This window comes from Ochotona princeps, chromosome 10, assembly GCF_030435755.1.
Source record: "Ochotona princeps isolate mOchPri1 chromosome 10, mOchPri1.hap1, whole genome shotgun sequence".
Lineage (NCBI taxonomy): Eukaryota > Metazoa > Chordata > Mammalia > Lagomorpha > Ochotonidae > Ochotona > Ochotona princeps.
Window position 1 is genome coordinate 34,882,100 of NC_080841.1, and position 22,036 is coordinate 34,904,135.

A 22,036-nucleotide genomic window follows, 5' to 3' on the forward strand; every position below is an offset into this window, starting at 1 on the left:
TCACACAGCCAAGCAGCCAAAAAGTAAAGCAGGAAAAGGACCCAGAGAACAGAAAGGAGATGTCATCACAGCTTAAGACAGGGCTCAGGGTAACAATCACACAGTCATGGAAATGTAGTCAAACACAGAATTAAAAATTAATGCAACTGTATTAGGTGAGTGGAAAGAGAAAAGTACGTTGGGGTGGGGGAGAGGATGATGGGAAGTTCTGCCAGTCTTTAGATGATGGATGAGATCAAGAATAAAAGGATTGGGCCCAAGTCTGAGCTGGAGGTGCAGATGCTCTACTCCTCCAGCTGTCTGGCTGCAGTTGGGGGAACTCTGGCCAGTCAGGCTTGAGGCTTGGGATTCTAGCTCCATCCACCGCTGCTGTGGGCAGATACTGAGCAGATCTGGGCTTCAGACTAAGGATCTTGGCTCTGCCCACCACCGCCATGCTGTGAGTGAATCTCAAGTAAGTTTGAGCTAGAGGCATGAGGGCTTTACTCCACCAAATGTGTGACTGCAGCCAGGGGAACTCAGGCCAGTTGGCCCAGGCACCAACGGTCCTGGACAAAGCCCTCAGGCCACACAGCAGTGTGCTCTGGGAACTTAGGAGTGAGGTTACATGAAGTCCAGGGGATGACACAGGTGAGGATGAGCAGGGACCTGAGTTGGGAAAGGGTATGAGCCAGTTGCTTGGGTCTGTGAGCCCCAGGGGCAGGAGATTCCACAGGGCCTGGTTCATCTGGCCCAGGATTTTCAGCCTGCCTATGAGATGGGTATGGATCCATTAGCCCCAGGAGTACAGGGTCTGGAGAGGCCTGTATCTCCTGGCCCAGATCTCCTGGCCCACCTGCATGGTGGGTGCATGGTTCGTGAGCTCAGGGGCAGGGATCTGGCAGGACCTGGGTTGTCTGGCCCAGGTCCATGAGCCCACCTGCAATAGCTGGTTCTCCTCATTGTAAAGGATGGAATGCTGGATGGCAGACCATGGTGCACCATAGAGCACATGGTAACCCATCAGGGCCTGCAGAGAACATCTGGTACCATCGTAGAGAATGGAGAACAGAACATATAGACAACCACCCCAGCCAAATGATGACAGCAAATATCTGTGTAGCCAATGAACATTGGAAAGGATTACTCATCCTTAGATTGGCAAGATTGACAGCATTTTGAAACTATCGCATCCACCTGGGCAGAACCCTCAGAGCATGCACCACATTGTGACTTGACTCTGGGTTGATATCAGGTGGCCTTTCCCCATTCTTGGGTACAGGGATGGTTGGGAGACTGGGTATGGCCTATTCTCTTACCTTCCCTCTCCCCCTAGAAATGGGAAGAAGAAATAGAAAATTTAGAAACAATGATCACACTCACTTCTTCCTAACCCTAGATCCTTCCCATCCTGATCAACTACATAAACTTCATCTAAAATAATTTTTTAAAAATAGTGCTCCTTCATGAGTGTCATTACGGCAATGCAAGTAAAGCTGCTACCTGCAACACTGGCATCCCATCCAGGTGCTGATTCCAGTCCTGGATGCTACATTTCCAATCCAACTCCCTGCTAACAGCCTGGAGGAAGCAGTGAAGTATAGTTCAAGAACTTGAGCCCCCTGCACCTGCATAGAAACCCATAGAAGCTTCTGACTCCTGGCTTCAGACCACTCCGCATCGGCCATTGTGGCCATCTGGGGAATGAACCAGCAGATGGAAGATCTTTCTCTTTCCCTCCTTCTCTCTCAGTAACTCTTTCAAATAATTAAATGTATCTTTTTTTAAAAGCCAGTGCTTTTTGGTTTTTACTCACTGAATGTACTACCTAACAAAAATGTTCAACTGACTTCAAAACAACATTGCAGCTTACCCATTCATTCTTCCCCATCCACAGGTTTTGACATCTGTAAATTCAATCAATCACAGATTGGAAATATGTTTTTAAGGAAACTGCATCTGTACTGAACATATGTATCTCCTTTCTTGTCACACTACAGTATAACACTATTTATGCAGTACTGACATTGTTTGAGGCATTGTAGGTAATCCAGAATTGATCCAATGTACACACAAGGAGCTACAATGATTCTGTGCTAACACTACCATATTTTATAAGACACGAGAGTATCTGAGAATTTTAGTATCCAGGTTCAGTCCTAGAATCCCTGTGAATAATAACTAACAGCTGTTTCCTGTGTGTTTTACGTAGGCACAGGGTGCAGGTGTCTCTAAATGGTACTATAGTTCTTGATCTTGTCAGCACACAGCTTTAATAACCCTGACCCCAACAAGGAGGCATCAATGAGGTAAGACTTTGTACTCTTGAGGCACATAAGGGAGCTTGCGCAGGTTGAACCCTTGCTCCATTCCAGGCTCTGAGTGTTGGCCACCATCTCACTGACTTTCCCCACCACCTCAAAAGACAGAGAGAATCACAGTGTCAAGAAGAAGGTAGGCACAGTTCCTAACGTCACGTGATCAGGATTGTGCTATGCAGTGTGAAACAACAGGACTGACATGATGGACTTTGTGTTAAGCTGGACTCCATCTTACAGAAGGTCTGCCAGACCTGTGCAACTGTCACCTGACCGAAAAAAACCACATGCTGCTCGGTAAGAACCCTTAAACCCATGACGAGACTGTTCAAGCGTGACTAGGAGAAAAATGAGTTTCACCTGGTTCTGCAACAAAAGCTTGCATAGTAATTGTTTTATCCATAAGGTACTTCTGCATTCGTTCAGCTCAACTGATTTTGGTTTTTGCCTTTATAAACCCTGCTGTTCTGTAGTTTGGAGTCCAGAGATTTTGCAATGGGTGGGATGGGATGAGGTGAAGGAGGGAGCTGGGAGAGGGTGGAAGGTGCAGGAAACTTCTCTCCACCAGCAGCAAATAAAGGACTTTGAAATTTTACCAGCGTGTAGCACTCCTCTGTATCAGCTGGCTTGGTTATCACAACTGAATGTCTGTTTCCCTCCAAAATTCTCTGTTTGGAACCTAATCACCAAGACAAGAGTAAGAAGACGCGGGGCCTTAACCAGGTGATTAAGTCATGCAATGGGACCCTCGTGATTGGGATACAGCCTTGGAAGGAGGCATGGGGAGCTTGTTCACTTCTCACACCATAGGAGGAAGCAGCAAGAAGGCACCATCTGTGTACAACAGCCTGGCCAAACACTGATTCTGCTGGCACCTTGACCATGGACTTGTCCATTGTTTGTAAATTACCCAGTTACAGCAGCCCAGACAGATTAGACAGGAGACAGTAAGTAAATTTCTTAATGCCACACGGGGTGGGTTATAGTGAATGGGAAGTCTGTGCCCTTCCCTCAATGTTGTATGCCAAAGCCCTGTCCTGCAGATACAATGGGATTTGCAGGCAGGGCCTGTGGGAAGCAATTCCTTTCAGATTCCACCATGAGGGCAGCACTCAGATGTGGCTGGATTAGTGCCTTCGGCTGGAAGAGATCCTCTCTCTGTCCTGTGAACATACAGAGAAGGCTGCCACCTGCAAGCTAGCAAGAGAATCTTCATTAGAAACCAACATGACCTCACACTGATCTTGGACTTTCAGCCTCAAGTACTGTGAGGGAATCAATGTCAGCTCATGTTACATGGCAACCAAGCTAAAAACAGATGAACTGAGTTGAGATAATAATCTGGACTCATCTGGCTGCACCCTGGCCTCTCAGGTGTTTCATTTCCCCTGGATGAGAGAATTCAGCACACACATACAACACACACAGGTACACGCACCCTGTGCACCACTCTCAGCACTGGACTGTGTGCTCCAGGATGTCCTCCTCACATCACTAACCCTCAGCTCTTTCTTCCAAACATCAGCCATGAGCAAAGGAGCTGCACTGACCTTGGGAAAGTCTGAATTTCTAGAACTCTGTGAAGCTCTGCAGCCAAGATTTAGGTCATGGGATTCTTTCCATGAAAGTCACATGAAAGCTGTCCATCCCCCACCGTACATGCAACACACATCATTCAGGTCATTGAGAGTGCTTGGAAGCTGTGCTATAGTTCCTTGGATTAAACAACTCACTGGGAGAGCTCCCTGATGCTGCCTCACATCTCTCTGTTGCGACTGAATGATGCACCCCCCTAAAATGTATATACACATCTCCTAGCCCCTCATGCTCAGAATGGGGCTGTATATAGTGGTAAATAAAAAGGGCTTTTCAGGAGGTAATGAAGTTAAAACAGAGTCATCAGGGCGGATCTGAATTCAGCATGATTTGAGTCCTTTTGAAGAAGGAGAGGCAACCTGGACACAGAAGGAAGATGATGTAAAAACCTACAAGCCGAGGACACAGTCTGGAACAGACCCTTTCATGGGGCCTTCAGAAACAACCAACCCTGCCAGCATCTTGCTCCTACACCTCCCCTGCTCCAGAACAGTAAGAGCATCAGCATATGCTGTTGGAACCACCTGCTCTCAGGTGCTCTATTGAGCAGGGCTGCCTGAGCAAACACCTGCTCACCACTGCATGCCCCAGCCATTCCCATACTCCTCTCCTTCCCTCTCTCCAACTCCTTTCACTCAGACTCTGGGAGTCATACTTCTCACCAGACCATGAAGCTCCCTCCGCTGCCAGCAGGCCAGCTTTAACTCAAGCCCATCCTTCTTGTTGGTCCTATTCCCTCCCTCTTTTCAATTCACCCTCTGCCTGGAGGAGGTGGGCAGAGACAGGCTGGGGATGGATGTTCTCAATAAACTCCAATAGATCAGAAAGAGATTCTGGACCCATGGACCAGGCCAAGCACTCATTGGGTAGATACTGCCAGGTATCCACCTGTGATGTCCCAACGGAGCAGGACTGAGCCCCCGAGACCAAGGCCTGCAGTTTTCCTAATACTTTAATTGCAGGGACAGTCACCCCATCCAGACATCAACCTTTCCTCTCAGGCACCTGAAACATTTACAAATCACAGGCTTCTCCTACCACTCATCCTTCAATGATTCCGATGACCTGTGTAATGGAAAGTCCTTTGTCTTATCCTCCATTTACCTTTCCAGACTCATGCCTGCCTCTCTTCAACTTACAATCTAGTGTCCAGCCATCTGGAAAGATTTACAGCTTCACAAACTCTTATTTTCACAGCCCCAAGCATCATCTCCTGGTGGACCTGTCTCAAGACCACACATTCAGTCTGGCCTGGGCAGCTTCCCCTGAACTGCCCCCTCTACAGGCTTGTGTGCTCACACTGGGCGGTCACTTCCAGCGAGAGCCTCCCTGAGAGCAGGGACATGCACTTTTCTCAGGACCTGTTCCACAGATGCTTCCACTCCAGCTGTCCAGGGCGGGGCCACTAACAATTGCTGGAGATGAGATGGTTGATACGCTCTGCCACAGATGCTGCTGAGCTTGACTCAGTAACTGCCTCCCTAAGGAAAGAAGGGTGTTTTTACTCAAATTAGGTCCTACCTGCACAGCCACCATCCTGGTACCTGGGCACTAAGGAAAGAACCCATGCCTCCTGTAGTGTTAAGTATCTGTTCAATGGATGTATGTAGTCCTTAATAACATTTGACTCTGTGCTGTAGTCAGTGCTGTGCTGAGAACATGTTCAAAAGACACAAAAATCACATTTTAAGTCAGAACTATTCAGTTACAAACATTCTTTTCTGAAATGACTTGCTCAGTCTCAGTGAATGAGATGGTTGTTTTTGTAAGTGCAGTACAATCCCACAATTTTGTGCCTGTAACACACACACACACACACACACACACACACACACACACACACACACTGAAACTAGGAAGAGGGAGACTGTCTGAGCTGGTTAATTCCACTTGGACAGTCAACGCATTCTCAGTGTACCTTCTCTGGCAAGGGTCATGGCTTCCCTTGTTACCTACTAGGGCTGCTGTCTGGAGGCAGGCATAAAAAGCCTCGGCTTCCATCTCCAGAGCTTGGCACCCATCCAGGCTGTGGCAGCTGCCCTCTGCCCTCTCAGATTCAGCAAGTACTCTGTGTTGAGGAAAACACTACAGGGGGCTCTTCCCAAGGGTGATCTGGAACCTGGATTACATCCAGGGACTCTGGGCCCCTTGGGAGCCTCCACAATCATAGGTTTTTCTGTGGTCCCTGTTGCTGCAGCTCACCTAACCTCATGAAGTCTGATGTTAACTGTCTGAAGGGATCTGAAGTCCTCTAGGCTGGCTGGTTTCTTCCACCTCCCAGGAGGATGTGTGCCTCCAGGTCAGTTCCACCACCTTCTTCCTCAAGGTGTACCACCCTGCAAGTCACTATGGTTATCCCCACTTCCCAGGAGGATGTGCGTCCCCAGGCCAGTTCCACCACCTTCCTCTTCAAGGCACTCTATACCGCACGTCACTCATGAGTACTCACCATCTTCCTCCCCTGAGGTCCCTTACCTACACATGCAGAGATGTCACCCTGCATTACCTACAAGACATGCTGAGCCTCAGCCTTGTTTCTCCATCTGAGGCCAAACAGCACAAGGAACATGGTCTGAAATCAGGACCCGCTTCAGCCAAGTAGCCTGGGACAAGCAGCCAACCCCTCAGAACTGGCAATATTGATAGTGAAGCACCATAACATCGCAGTGAGAGCTGAATGAAGGCATACATTCAAAGCTGCTAAAACCTGCCAAATTAGTAACAACTCAATAATGGTTAGCCCTGCTGGGTTCTGTTGAACTTGAGTTATGCATCCTATACATTACATGTAAATATGGGTGATTATTCCCAGCTTTAAACAAAAAGCATCTACTTGGCTTGAGCTGCTAAGACAAACAGGGTACAGGGAGACAAACAGGGTACAGGGAGACAAACATGGTTCAGTAAAACTGTACAACATTTAAAAGCTAACGGAAAACTTAGCACATCTGTGTCTCCCCTCCAGCTAGCATGTCTGTAAAAAAAAATAGGGACTTTAAGAAATTGGGTGCTCTTCAAAAGTGTTGAATCCTCTGCATAGCCCAACAACACTGCTTCCATGCCATCTGTTCCTAGATTTTAACTTATCACATATTCACTCAAACTGATATGAAGCTTAAGTTTGCCCAATCTACCACAACCATGGACAAAAGCCTATATTGTCACATTTCTCATGGGTAATAACCTTAAGCATACAACTAAATGATACTTAGTAACTAGCCAGTGATGCAACCATCACCACAACCCAATCTTAAAACATCTTCCATTACCCCAAACATGACCCTGGTAGCCCTACACAGTCAATCCCAGTTCTCACTATGAATGTCAGTGACTGATCTGCTTTTTAATTCTGTGTCATAAAATCTGGGGTCTGGCTTCCTTCACTCAGTATGTCTTTGTGGCTCATCTGCACATATACGTTCCCGTATGCAGCAATCTTTCATTCCTTTTTAATTGCTCAATATTTTTCCATGAATGGATATACCACATTGTGCTCAGCCACTCAGCTGCTGATAGAAAAGTGGGTTGCTTCTACTGTCTACCTATTAAGGTATTTCTAATTGCACAACACAAACTCGACTTGTTAAATCTCTGCACGGAATCTTCCACACAGGAAAAAAAAATCTTAGATTTGCCCACTGCCAATGCTCTTAAATAGGAGGCTGGCTCTTGCCGCACTTCATTACAACAATTCTGCAGGATTCAAATGACAATTTAGAATAATAAGAAATAACTTCCCAATTCCTGGAGACCTTTAGCCACTTACTGAGTTACTACAAATGGTTACACCTTTGCCTCAAAGTGTTAAGGTTTGCATAACTGCACGCAAAGTTTACAAAGTCATTGTGTATCGGCCATTCTCTATTAGAGACCTTCTGGACAGCCATACCCTCCTACCCCAGGACCTCTTTCGCTACATGAGTGGTAAATCTTCCTGTGATTACACCAATAACTTCTGCCACGAGCTTCAGCATTACAACCTAACCTTGGGTGACAGGCCTTCTGTGTCTTGGTTGAGTTGCTATATAGGCTGTTACAGGATATAGAATCCTGGGGTTTTGATTCGCATGTCCATATTAAGCAATGATGTTAAACATTTTTCCATGTGCATAAGAGCCATATGCATATCTTCTTTAGTGAAGCAGCTACTCAAATTTGCCTATTTTTGAACTATGTACCCTTCTAGTTACTGAGTTGTAAGAGTTCTTTATACATATTGAGTACAAGCCTTTTACAGATATATAATCCACAAGTATTTCCTTCTAGTCCATAGCTCGTTTTTTATATTCTTAATGAATACATAGTACTGAATGTTGATTAAAAAATAAGATCAATTTTTTTCTTACTGATGGTAAATTTTTACAGATTAAAACCCTACCTGATCCAAGTGATAAAAACTCTCTCCTACGTTTTCTCTGGAAGTTTTATAGTTTCAGTTCTTCATCCCATAATCTATATTGAGATGATATTTTGTGTACTGTATGATGTCACAGTAAAAACCATACTGCTATGATTTATACATGTTCCCCAAATTATTGTGTTAGAAACTTGATCCTCAATACAACACCACTGAGGGGTCTGATCTCAATTAGGTCAAGAGGGCATAGCCCTCATGAATAGCTGAATTCTATTACTCCAGGAGAGAGCTCGTCATTCCAAGAGCAGGTTACTTTAAAAATCAAGTTTATCCCTGCTGCTCTTTCACATGTACTCACTTGGTCTACTTTCCAACCATAGGAAAATACACTAGGAAAGCGTTAGCCTGATACGGTACCATGTCCTTGCATATTCCAGCTTACAGAATCATAAACCCAATAAATCTGCTTTTCATAAACAACCATAGCTGAAAAATTCTGTAATAGGAACAGAAAATGGACTAAGACACTCATCTCTTTGCATATGGAGATCCAATCATTCCAGCATTTATTTGTTGAAAAAAAAAAACCATCCTCACGCAACCATCTGGAAGTCCCACTTATCAATTTGTTAATTAATTTAATTAGGTTTCATCTGAAAGATTCTGTCACACTCAATAAAATCACATTTATTAAAAAATGTTTCTGAGACTTCCACCTTGGAAATTATCGGCAAACAGCAGTTCTATTTTGATTTTTTTATTGCTTTCATGGTAAAGATGTTAAAGGACAATCTTTAAAATGTAACATTTTTCAATCTCCCCTCCCCTCCACACACACATACAAACTCTCAAGGAAAATAGAGAAAATCTTACCCAGTGCTCAAAATTTTATCCAATCAAGGTTATTTCTGCTCTGTTGGCTTTCTCTACAAAATCACCCTAAGGTTTGCATACATGAGTAGTAATTTGCTACAAAATCAATTGTTGCATATGGAGATCTCCTAGCTTTGGACAAGTCACTTTTATATGAAAAGGGCTTTCCCACAGTGGTCCAGCATAACCTTGAAGGACACTGAATTTTGCTTTGGAGATGAATTTTTTTAATCGTTATTTATCTAAAGCTACAGTTCTATAAAAAGTTTCCACTGATCTTTGGCTTTTCAAAGTGTTCAAAATCCACAGAAGCAGGGATGCTATACTGACTGAAAAGGTGTATAATCATTAATCCTTAACTTTTTATTAAAAATTTCTAAGTATCAAGAGACTTTATCTTTGATTATTCAAATTCCTTAACACACCTGTTCTCCCTTTCAGAAATGATTATAGAAGAGTTTTCAACCCCGCAGGTTTAATTCATCCTTTTCCAAGTGTAATATTTTGTTTTGTTTGCTCACACATAAGCATACAACTGCAAAGGCAAGTTTGATCACCACTGCTATTTTACCATGGAAACCTCCCCATCTGCCTGTCTCGCAATGCACCGTAGGAAAGTATGTCTTTAAAATCCTGCTACCACAATCTAGCCAGGGTGAGAGGCTTCAAATTCCAACAGGCTAGTGCTGGGGATTATAGGAGGAAAGTCTGAGGGAGAAAAAAATAGAATTAAAGGGTATGTTTATCTGGGTGCAAAATGTATTTCTGGCGTACAATTGTATAGTTTCTTTATAAAATGCATTTTACTTGTTGAAGAAACCACCATAGTGAGGATGCAGTGATGAGAGATGAGGCATGGACCTCGCTAAAACCACAGACTATTGCATGAGGACATAGAAGGCAGAAAAACTTGGGGAAAACTTGGGGAAAATGTAACATTACATGTGTTTCCAAGTCAGAAACAGAAAAAATGTCCAAATAAGACCAAATTGTAAAGCGGAAGGACCAGCATTTTTGGGTAGCCGTTAAAGGCACCACAGGCAATGACAACATCTCACAAAGGCACTGGTTCCAGTCCCAGCTGCTCCACTTCCAATCCAGCTCCCTGCTAATGATCTGAGAAAAGCAGCAGAGGACGGGTTCAAGTGCTTGTGCCCCGCCACCTTCACAGACATTCTGGAAGAAGCTCCTGATTCCATCTCCTGGTTTCAGCCTGACTCAACCCCAGCCCTTGCAGCCATCAATGGATGGAAGATCTCTCTCCCTCTATCTCTCTTTCTCTTCATAAATCTCAATAAAAACAATCTCAATAACGTTAACAACAAAAACACTGCATGCCCTCCAGTTGTTCCAACTGAGACCGAAGCAACCAATGAGACACTTTAATCACGTGCAAAATTAATAATCTTTTTATAACCTTAATTTCTTGCAATACTGAAATTTAAAAACTATATGTCACAGAATCTCACTGTGTGAATATTTTACAATAACTATCAACATGAGAACAAGATAATGGGAATTATTTTACAATAACTGCAAAAGCACAGGTTGTGCCCTACAAAATTATCTTTGGAAACAATTGTGCCCATGGATAAGAATGTTCTCCAAAATCACCAACTACAGTGTGTGCAAATCATTCATACTGCATGATGGAAAACACACCTACATTTTTAAATCTAAAAATGTGTAAAAAAAAAAAGATGGACAGGCTGACTTTTTGTGTCTCCACATAAATAGCATGCCAATAGCCATCCTCTTCATGGCAAAGGAACCCAGAAAGTATGGTAGCAGGAAACAGCAATACTTGGCTCAACTTGACCTAAAGCATTGGTGGTTCTTTAAAGGACTTCTCTGCCCTGAGTTGTGAGCTTGTCAAACCCTTGGACTCCTGAGCCAAAGCTATGCTGAAGACCAGGGACTCCAAATGTAGGGTCTCCTTCCTCCTGGTGAAAGCAGAGACATACTCATTTCCTCTTCTCTTCATATGCCACCTGCTGTGCCCCAGCCTCCTATCTCATTATCTCTGCTGCCCTAAACCACTTATGCCTCTCTCCTCACCCCTAGAAGATTCCCTCTGCCAACCAGTGCAGTCTTCTTTTAAATGCAACCTAGATCTGGCTGGCCTGAGGACAGTGACTACTAAAGGGATTAGAAACCCATATCCACAACCAGAAAACACCCAGGCAGCTCAATTTAAAGCGAGATGTAACCACTGTAGCTTTGATACACCTGTGTGTGAACAGTGCTGTCTGCCCTGGGTTACTTCCCAACTCACAGAAAGAAACACCCCAGTGGTTTTGCGAATGAAAACGCTATCAGTGTGCAGTGAAATTCACTGAGTGTGACGGAAAACGAGGTGCCACCTGCAACGGCCACCGTAATGAGGCGGGCTGTTCAAATACTGCTTCTTTGTAAATTCCTGCCCTCCTCATCCACCCACTCCACAAAACAAAGGGAAGAGCAAGGCACTTCTTGGCGTTCATCGAACTCCCCCTGGTTTCCCTGTCCACCTGGCAAAGCATCTATAGACGCAAGGGAGTGATCCTGCCTAATGTGCCCAACAGCATTACCAAATCAGGGCTGCCCAAGAGATAACACAGGTACCAGTGCCAAAAACTGACAGCTGAAGAACCCACTTTCCAAAGGAGAAAACGAGGAGAAAAGTGACAGTGGAGAAAAACCTGGGGAAATACCTCCTTGAGCTTTCAAGAGAAAGGCTGCAATGAAGACAGTGAATTAGGAAACGAACAGAGCAGCACAATGAGAGATGTCAAGCATCATGTCAAAGTTTTCCAAGTAGATGCAAGGCAGCTTAAACGTAGTTCGAATTTGAAAAAAATCAAGGCACAGATTAGCACCATTATTTCTAAAAGCAAAAACATCTAAGTGGAAAAGCTTTAGCTGTTCTTGGAGGGTAAATCCAACAGTTTTCATATTTTGGGGGTGGGATGGAAAGAGAGAGAGAAGGGAGGGGAACTCTTAAAACTGTTCCAGAGTTATGCTTAGTTACATGGGCCATTCTCCAAGCATGAGCTCACACTCATGTATTTTCTGCAGCCTGCAGTTACTATCCCAGCCTGAACATATACACCAGAAACTGTCCAATAAAACACTGTAACAAATTTCAGGATACGAGAGTTGACAGCAAATAGGAACTGGCTTCCTCTCTTCCAGACTATTTACACTCTTACCAATGTACACCAGTCAACACAAAATGACTGGTATGGCAACATATTCGCTGTCTCACAAAGGCATCTGTTCTGCCTGGAGGAGGAAATACTATTCGCAGGAGTGGATAGGAAACCACGCAAAGGGATTACCAGCAGCTGATCTCAGTCTTCGCCAGAAAATGCAGCGGGTCCAGGGAGAAAACAGTAGAGAGGTTCCGAGGCTCCTGCCACTGTTTCACCTGGGAATTGAGAGCCTGCATCAACCAGAAAATGGGGTAGCATGTCCCACACAGGAAGACTCCTGGCTTGCTTCCTGAGGCAGAAGGGTCCTCTGCGTGCCAAGGGAGAGGCTGCTGCTCCTTCCTCCTCATCCTGAGAGGACAGCTTGATTTCATGTTTCAGTATGTAGCGTAACAGTACCGGAACGCAGGGTACAAGAAAGAGAATCGATTGGTGAGCATACCCTCAGATACGGGGGGACACCAGGAGCACCAGGAGCACCAGGTGAGCCCAGGCCCCAATGGGTTTTATGTGCCATTTGTCCAAAACCCCTACTGGCAGCTGCAGAAGTCCACAAAGAGGTGAGCTTTCTGACAGGCACAAGAGCAATAGACATTTCTCAGGTCTAGTATCTGAAGCTTGAACCATTCGATTCTATGTTGTGCGTGTGTTTTGAAGGTTTGTTTATTTATTTATTTGAAAGATGGAGACAGAGAGAGAGACATTTTCCACCTACTGGCTCACTCCCCAAATACCTACAATAGCCAGGGCCACGCCAGGCCAGCCAGGGACTATGTCTACCACGTGGATGGTAAGGGCCCTGGCACTCGGGTCACCCTTTGCTGCTCTCCAGGCCGCCATTCCAGAGTGGAGGAGCTGAGACTTGAACCAGTACTCTCAGGAGGAATGTGACTATCCCATGCACTGGCTTAGTCCACGGCACAAGACAGACTCCTTATCCTGTGTATTTTACCACAAACTTTTGTTTGCTTGCTGATGTTCTTTGTGGCTTAGGCGCTCCCTTGGCATACGCTCTCCCAAGGGGAACTTCTCAGCCCTGAGAAGGAGCACAAGGAGCCCTGAAGCCTTCACTATTATGAGCATCATGCAAGTGACAGCAGTCCTCACTGAGGAATATGTAAATTAAAAGGAAACAAACCAAAACTCCTAAAACTTACGAAAGCATGCTATAAGGTAGGAAGAGAACACTGCACAGAAAAAAAAAATCATACTTTTGAAAAAAAATATTAGTAAGAAATAGTGGGCCCAGCGTGATAGCATAGTGGTTAAGTCATTGCCTTGAATGCACCAGGATCCCACATGGGCACCAGTTCTAATCCAGGCAGCCCTGCTTCCCATCCAGCTCCATTCTAATCCTGGCAGTCCTGCTTCCCATCCAGCTCCCTGCTTGTGGCCTGGGAAAGCAGTCGAGGACAGCCCAAAGCCTTGGGACCCTGCACCTGTGTGGGAGACCCAGAAGAAGCTCCGGGTTCCTGGCTTAGCACCGGCCGTTGCGGCCTCTTGGGGAGTAAATCATCAGACAGAAGATCTTCCTCTTTGTCTCTCCTACTCTCTGTACATCTGCCTTTCCAATAAAAATAAATAAATCTTTAAAAATATATCAGAAATCTTTAAGAAGCATTTACTTCATTTTTACACTAATGTACAAGAAAACATGAAAGAAGAAGTAGAATGTGAGCATTAAAACTTCACTTCAATGCTTCTTGAGATGTGAACTGATACGATGAGGTACAGGCCAAAAGTAGAAATAATAAACATGTACTTGATTTCCTGTTATAGATAACATCCATTTCCTATTTTGTCTTATCAAAACAAATTCAGCAATGTATAAGAAAAACTTGCCATCCCAGAAGGCAAAGGAAAAGGACAAAAAGGAAATCTGGAGGAGAAATGAAATTATTTAAGGGATGTGGGTGATGAGGAGGCAAGATTGGCAGCTGTTAACATGAATATCCACCTTACCAAAGCCAGAATATGTGGAATGCATGAAAAAATAATAGAACCCTGATCTGAATTTTTAATAATTGGACTTGATTTTTTAAAGATGTTTTCAGTGGTAAGCACATGCCATCGTAATGAAGACACTACTTGGGATGCTCCCAGGCCACAGTGGAGTACCTGCACTGTGTCTCAGCTTGGTTCCCAATTCCTGCTTCCTGCTAAGGCAAACCCGGGAAGGCAGCAGGTAAAGTCAAGTAATTCAGTCCCAGCCACCCTTGTGGGAAATGCAGAGTCACTTCCTGCCTCCTAGCTATGAGCTCGTACAGCCCAGGCCGTTAGGGATAGTTGGGGTATGAACCAATGATAACCACAGACATCTCTCTCTCTCTCTCTCTCTCTCTCTCTCTGTATGTGTGTGTGTGTGTGTGTGTGTGTATCTGCCTCTCCAAATTTTTTAGGTGAAAAAAAGACAAAATTAATCAAGGGGCTCTGTGGACAGAGTATCATGAATTTTCACAAGGTTAAACATAAATTCTATCAGGATCCAAGAAAAACAATGAAATGGACTACTTTTGGAAAAAAAATTATTTCATGCTGCCTTTGTTTCTTTTTCAGGATCCTAAATGCCTACAATTGAGAAAAATGTCTACAAAAGTCTAAAGCAGAAAATGGGGATAAAAAGCAAAGTTGTAATCCAAAAATTCAGTATCCATGAATAAAAAAGTGAGAATTAGTTCTCGAATATCTAACGAAAGACTATCATTGCATTCCAAAGATTCTCTATACAATATCTCTTGATGTTAAAGCAACACTTGGTTGAAATTAAACAGTATTTCTCTGGGACTGACATGGTGGTATAGCAAGCTAGGCCTCAACCAGCAGCACTGGCATCCCAAATGGGTGCTGGTTCAAGTCCTGGCTATTCCACATACAGATGGTTTGGGAAAGCAGTGGAGTCTGGGACGTGAACCAGCAGATGAAATATCTCTTTCAGCCTCTCCTACTCTCTCTGACTCAGGCTTTACAATGGAAAAAAATAAATCTTTTTTTAAAAATAGGCAATAAAACAAAAAGCCAATTTAGAAAAGAAAAATACAAATGGTCAACAAAAATACTACAAATTAAAACAGTATGGTAAGCAAATTAAGAGAGCAAATTGAAATTAGAAAAAACTGCATAAAATTCTAACACATAACACTGGAAAATCATTTGGGTCAATTGTCAAAATTTAGAGACTGCTGAAGGGGGCAGAGCTGGAGCAACTATTGCAATAAATTACTGAACAAGTCACGGTAATGTTATAAAATTTCATTTATTCTTTGATACACAGCTACTGCACTTCTAGGGAATTAATCTGAATAATAAGGAAACGTGTTTAATGCTCTGATGTCATTCTTATTAGAGATTAAATCAACACCAGAAACAAGAGAGAGGGTCCCGGGGCGATAGCTTAGTGGCCAAATCCTCACCTTGCATCCACTGGGATCCCATATGGGTGCCAGTTCGTATATCAGCTGCTCCACTTCCCATCCAGCTCCCTGCTTGTGGCCTGGGAAGGCAGTGGAGGACAGCCCAAAGCCTTGGGTCCCTGCACCTACGTGGGAGACCCGGAAGAAGCTCCAGGCTCCTGGCTTCACATCAGCTCAGCACCGGCCACTGCAGCCACTTGGGGGAGTGAATCAGCTGATGGACGATCTTTCTCTTTGTCTCTCCTACTCTCTCTGTATATCTGCCTTTCCAATAAAATAAAATAAAATATTTTTTTAAAAAAAGGGAGAGAGAGAATCCAAATATAGATAAGGAAAGAATAGATTAGAATACATGCAAACATTCTAATGCCATGTTCTAAACATGATGGTACAGAGAGTACTAATGGCATGGAGAAAATTTCAGCTGTTCTTTTTTTTACTAACACATCAAAATATGCACAGCAAAATTACAAGGTATCTGCATATGAAGCACTGAAAAGGTAATATAATATGAACAGTAGGCATCTTTGGGGTGTTGAGAGGTGATTTTCCTTTTCTTTTTGTTCATCTGAAAATGTACCACAAAACCTCTGCAATGGCACACTCTCCAACAGTGCGGGCCAGCACATAACACAACTGACCGCAGCTCTCTGCCCAGCCACTCCCAGAGAAGTCCAGGTCCTTCTGCGGGGAGAAGGGATCACTGCAAGCGGAGCGAAAGGTCACTCTGGCGAATGGAGATGAATCTATTCATACAGACAAGTAGAGATGAGGTCTCCAGACCTCCAACAAACTCACAGCAGGCCAACCCAACAAGCACCATCTAACCAAGCAACTTAAACAAAAGCTGCTGCCATCCAGGAAGTAGCAGCCAGTCACCACTGTTAATCCAAGATCATCACCACAGAGGTCTAAGGAACAGCTGTCATTACAAGATGCTAACCCGGTGCCATGACATGGTTCCCATGGAGAGACACTGGAACGCCTAATCGACTAGTTCCTTAGGTCTGCACTGGCCAGCTCATACACCTCACAATTCAGCTTCACATGATCAATCATGGAACAATCAGCAACTCAGTCATAACATTATTGCAGCAGTGTGTTACATTTTTATTTGTGATCAAAAATTAATATTATTTAAGAAAAGTAAATTAAAACTTAAGAGAAAGGATTCCAATTCCTTGGAAATTTAAAATTAATCTCCTAGATAACTATAAAAAAAACCTTTGAATGTAATTCAGAAAGTGCTTTTTTAAAAAACCTAATCATATACACAAACCTAACAAATCCAAAGCTTCATTTAAAAGAAAATTCATAGTATTTAAATATTTTTATTACAGAGGAGAGGGGAAAATACTATAAATGAATCATATTCACTTAAAGACACTAAAAGTATTTTAAAGTTATATTAATGCAAAGGAAACTGAATGCAGAAACACATCAGAATTAAGAGATAAATTCAAGACTTGATTGTCTGAAAAGCAAGTCAACCAATTACAAACTTCAACAAAGCTTATGAGCAGCAGAAAGTGCCTATTATAATAGTCATATTTTAAAGATTATCAGCATAGTTTCCCCTTCTGACTTATTGAAACATGACCTTCCCTTGGTCCATTTGAAACCCCCTTTGGGAGCAGGTGGAAAGATTAAGATTTCTTACTGAAAGAATGCAGAGAACGAACACATTAATATCCCACATAGGCAAACACAATAGAATTTGCTGTAGCCACAGAAGAGGATGCTCCAAATTCTTCTTACTCTCCTGTTAGCATGTCAATCACATGCCTGAGTGACATGGCTCCTTGAGTTTAACAAGGACCTCATCTCTGATTCCCCCAATTTACCATCAATTCTTATGCTTGTATCAGATATCTGGAGATCTGAATCAGGACAAGGGAACATGAAACAGAATCCTGCACATCCCCAGTGCTGAGGGCGAGTGGGAGAAAGAGCGGGTGAGGAAGAAAGAGAGGGAATGGGTATGGCAAGAAAAAGGCGGTGGCAGTAACAAGGACAGAAAGGACTCGAACTCTTCCTCCTCCAGTTAGGATTCTGGAACAGATCACGTCATAGACTGTCACACATTCTGAAATTTACTTACAGAGTGAGGCCTTTATGTGAAGCTTCCTGAACCAACCCAGGGGTTTTGGTATGGCTTCAGTGGAGCCCAGCAATAGTTGAATAGGACTAGGAGCTGGCTGCTCCTGTAGCAAAGGCTGCCCAGGGACATTCAGCAGAGGATCAACAGCAGTCTCCATCAGATGTCTGAGAGGTAACATCAATCGGAGTGCAGGTGAGGCCAGGAAAGCCAGGCAGCACCAGCAGATGCATATCCTCAGGAAAAAGACAAACCATAAACTGCAAACCTGATGTCTGGCCATCAGCAGGGTGTCCGGACACCAGAAAATAAAAGGGATCCAATCAACCTGGAGATTATAAGAGTCAGAGGGTGCCAGGATCACAAATCCCCACGCTACGCTCTATGGCTGCATGACCCTTTGCACATTCATGAATGTCGGCATCAAGTGAGCAGATGGGACACGGGTGCATTTGCTCCCCAAGAGAAAAAATGGTCCCAGAAAGAGTGGTTTGTACTGTCACATCAAAGCTCACACACAGGCCATGTTCCTAGCCCATACTAAATTCAACACAACCTGGAGATGAAAGTATGTGGAAGTAAGGATTCATTCACCAGGCAGGGTGTGATTCCTCACTCCACGTTTTTTTTTTTTTTTTTTTTTTAACAGTGTGACTTCAGGAAAGTTAGTTAATCTGTTTCTTTCCCTTGTCCATTAAAGGACAATAATAAGTTTGTCTTCTTTAAGGCTCAAGTGAGTTTCTATATGCAAAACATTTAGATCATGGTTGATCCCTAAGAACAGTTCCTGGGGTTAGTGCTGTGTTCCTCCACCTGCAACAACCTGGCATTTCACATGGGCTCCAATTAGAGTCCTAGCTGCACCACTTCCCACCCAACTCCCTGCTTAATGGTCTAGGCAAACAGCAGAAAATGGCCCATGTCTATGGGCCCCTGCACCCAAGAGGGAGACCTGGAAAACAATCCTGCTTTCTGGTTTCAGACTGGCCCATATCTGGTCATTACAGCTATTAGGGGAGTGAACCAGTAGATGGAAATATCTCTCTCTCTCTCTCTCTCTCTCTCTCTCTGTCCCTCTTTTCTACAATTATGACTTTCAAATAAAAACAAATAAATCTTTAAAAAACAAGAATTCCTTAAATGCTGGCCACCCTAATCCTTGCGAACATCCTCACCTAGAATGAGGGGCTCACAAAAGCAAATCAGATTAGTTACAGCAAAGAAATTACAGTTTCCATCTACAAGAAAGGAGCATGGTGAATTAAACACTTTATCCCTGCTACATAATCAAAATCACAAATCATTAAGAAGATACTGTACATGTAAAAACATTTGTCTTTCAATCTATTTTCATACATTTTTTTAAAAAAACACTAGTATGGTAAAAGTTTTTTAAAAAATAAAATGAGCCACATTTAGAAATTTAAAAAACACTTAAGGAATACTAGAATTTTCCATCAGCTCATGGGAAAAGGTAAACTGCTTATTAGTATACACCATGCATCAAACAATACTGCAGGCCAATATTCTTCCTCAAAAGCTTTGGCTACCCCAGGACTTCTTAGCCCCTCTAATAAAGCAAAATCCCAGTGGGAGGCTTGTGGAAGGCAATGGCATTTCTCATCTCAGGTACTCTTCCAGGCATTTCTAGACCCTTCCTAAGCTCTGCCCAATCCTCACAGGAGGAAACCTCCAGTTGTATGATCAAATGGAGCTAGATCAGAGGGAGCCAAACATACACAGAGGTTCGCACAGGGCAAAAGGAAGCCATAGGAGAGAAAACAAGAAAAGGGTGCATTAGAATTGCTATAATAATGCTGAGGTCCAACGCAGGACACTTGCGCATGAAAACAAAACTTGATTCAACACTGCTGGGAAGCATTTGGCAATGCAATTCACCACGTCAAATACACAAACTTCTTGACTCAATGGCCCAACTTCTATCAGTCTGAACTCAAGATGAAGATTCACGTACAAGGGTACAGTGGACAGAATTACTGACAGCAAGCCAAATGTCAGGAAACAAGTCAGTGCGTAGAGACAGAAATGGTTACACAGACCATGGCACACTCACAGGACGAATTTTGTAGCAATCAAAAGTAATGGTTTGGGAAGAAAACGTCAATGACATGCACAGGTCTTTGTTCAGTGGAAAAAAACAAAAACACAACTACAAACTCTAATCTCAACTAGATTTCTCAAATGTATTTACATTTATCAGACTCGTGAAAAAAAATACAGACCAGAACAAACCTCAATATAGTCTCTAGGTTGTGGGACTGCTAGTATTCATACTCAAGATTAGAAACTAGGCATTACTTGATTTGTGTTTTCCTCCTGTTCATTTAACTTTCTGCACTCAGCTGTTTTTCACTTTGCTAATCAAAAAATACAAAACCCAAATAATTATTGCACCGAGGGATAAACACCCATACGAATGCTACAGAAAATGTGTTAGTCCCTTCTCATCAAGGACAGAACACTGAAGGCCTACAGGATTCCGATCCTCGGAAGCTGAATTTTAACACTGAGCTTCCTTAAAGCAGAGAGAACAAAAGCAAAGCAGCCAAATCCCCCCACGGAGTCAGGCCGAGCTGCAGCTCTCCGGGGTTTCCCTCGCACCGTTGTGGAGAGGAGGACTCGGTGCTCATTTTTTAAGTGCAGCTGCTGCTGTGGCTTCCTTGGTTCCGAGAACAGCCACATCGAGGAACAGGTTTTACAGGCTTGCGAGACCGCGCAGAGTTCTGCCCTCCTCACACACCCTCACTCATACCCGCTCCAAAGAGCCGAGCCAGGTGGATCAGCCAAGCGAGTCACGCAAGGGCAACTGAGCCCCCCAGCCCAGCCCGCGACCCCGGAGCCCCCTGCCCGGCCGCCGCCCGGCGCTCAGTACCTGTTGGTGGTGTTAGGCAAGGGGACTGCCCTATTCCCGAGAGTCCGCAACGCCGCGAAGCTGCCATGGACGTTCTCCCTGCTCTCCTCCACCAGGAGCCTGCATTGCCAGGGAGAAAACTAAGTTGTTAGACCCCGCGGGGATCTACTGACTGGCAGGCTGAGCGTCCTGCTCAAGAGTCTCGCTGGGGCTCCCGGGACGGGTCCCCAACCCCGAGGTAACAAAAAAAAGGCATTGCGGGTGGGCAGGCAGGGAAAGCAAGAGACAGGAGAGACCCGACGGTAAGGTCCGGCTCTGCAACTCCCTCGCCGGCAACGTTGTGCGCTGTGGCCCTAGCACCCCAGGTCTGTCCCTCTCCGCCCCCGCAGGTCACTGCACGGTGCCAGGGTCGTCTGTCGGCGACCCCACACACTCACCCCCAGGCCACCGCTGCCCGTCGGCTTCTCCCCAAGGTCTGCGTGCGCCCGAAGAAAGCCGCTGCGCTACGGGGCTCCGGGCGCACAGCGGGGCGCACCGGCACAGCTGGGTGCGCGGGATTGGCGGGCGGGCCGCCTAGGAGGGTTACCTGAAACTGGCAGGCGCGTCGGCCGGGCACCAGAGCAGGCGCAGCAACAGCAGCAGCACAAGACCGGCGAGCAGAGAGAGCAGCGCGCCCCCCGGCCGCATCCTGAGCCACGGGCGCCGTGGCCGCCGCCGCCGCTGCCGCCGGGGTGAAGCGCAGCCGGGGCGGCCCCGACTCGCTGCTCCCGCCGCCGCCGCCACCGCCGCCACCGCGGCCGCAGCCACTCACAGCCCCCGTGTCTAAAGGCGGCGGCGAGGGGCGACCACAGCGCGCGGCACGGCCGTCACGCCCGGGGAGCCCCCGGAGTCCAGCCAGCGCGGTCTCGGCGCTGAGCCAGGCAGCGGCGTCCCGGCTGGCTGTCGGCTCGCCCCCGGCCCGGACCCGGCGAGCGCGGCGCGCGGCTGGCGGTTGACAATTCGCCCAGCTCGCCGCCTGTCCTCCCGGAGGCGCTCGGAGCCGCTGCGGGCTCTGGTCGTTGCCGCCACCGCCGCCGAAGCTGCCTCAGCTTGCTACCGCCGCGCGGGGTCACCTGAAGGTTGGGGCGCGGGAGCGCAACCCCACGCTGATTGGGCTCCAACTTTTCTGCGCCCTCACCTTTTTCTCTGAGGTTCTCGAGTGCCTCCGCGGAAGCCCGGGCATCCCACTCAACTCGCCCCACAAGCCGGTAGGCGTCGCGGCGCCGGAAAGCTAAGACCTCAGGGGCGGGAGCGGGGGGAGTCGAGGCCCACTTTGGAAACTTTGGAAACTCTGGAAGCCGGC

At 45.4% G+C, this 22,036-nt stretch overlaps 1 protein-coding gene across 1 annotated transcript in view; it reads right to left on the reverse strand.

Annotated features, from left to right (window-relative positions):
- ST8SIA6 (ST8 alpha-N-acetyl-neuraminide alpha-2,8-sialyltransferase 6) overlaps positions 1-21,473 on the reverse strand; it is a 119,759-nt gene extending 98,286 nt beyond the window's left edge. Inside the window, exons 1-2 of the mRNA XM_004578581.2 lie at positions 21,281-21,473; positions 20,716-20,814 (exon numbers count right to left, since the gene is read on the reverse strand). Of these exons, the coding sequence (XP_004578638.2) occupies positions 20,716-20,814; positions 21,281-21,381 (200 nt within the window). The 5' untranslated portion in view covers positions 21,382-21,473. The remainder of the gene's footprint in view (positions 1-20,715; positions 20,815-21,280) is intronic.
- Between the last annotated feature and the right edge of the window lie 563 nt (positions 21,474-22,036).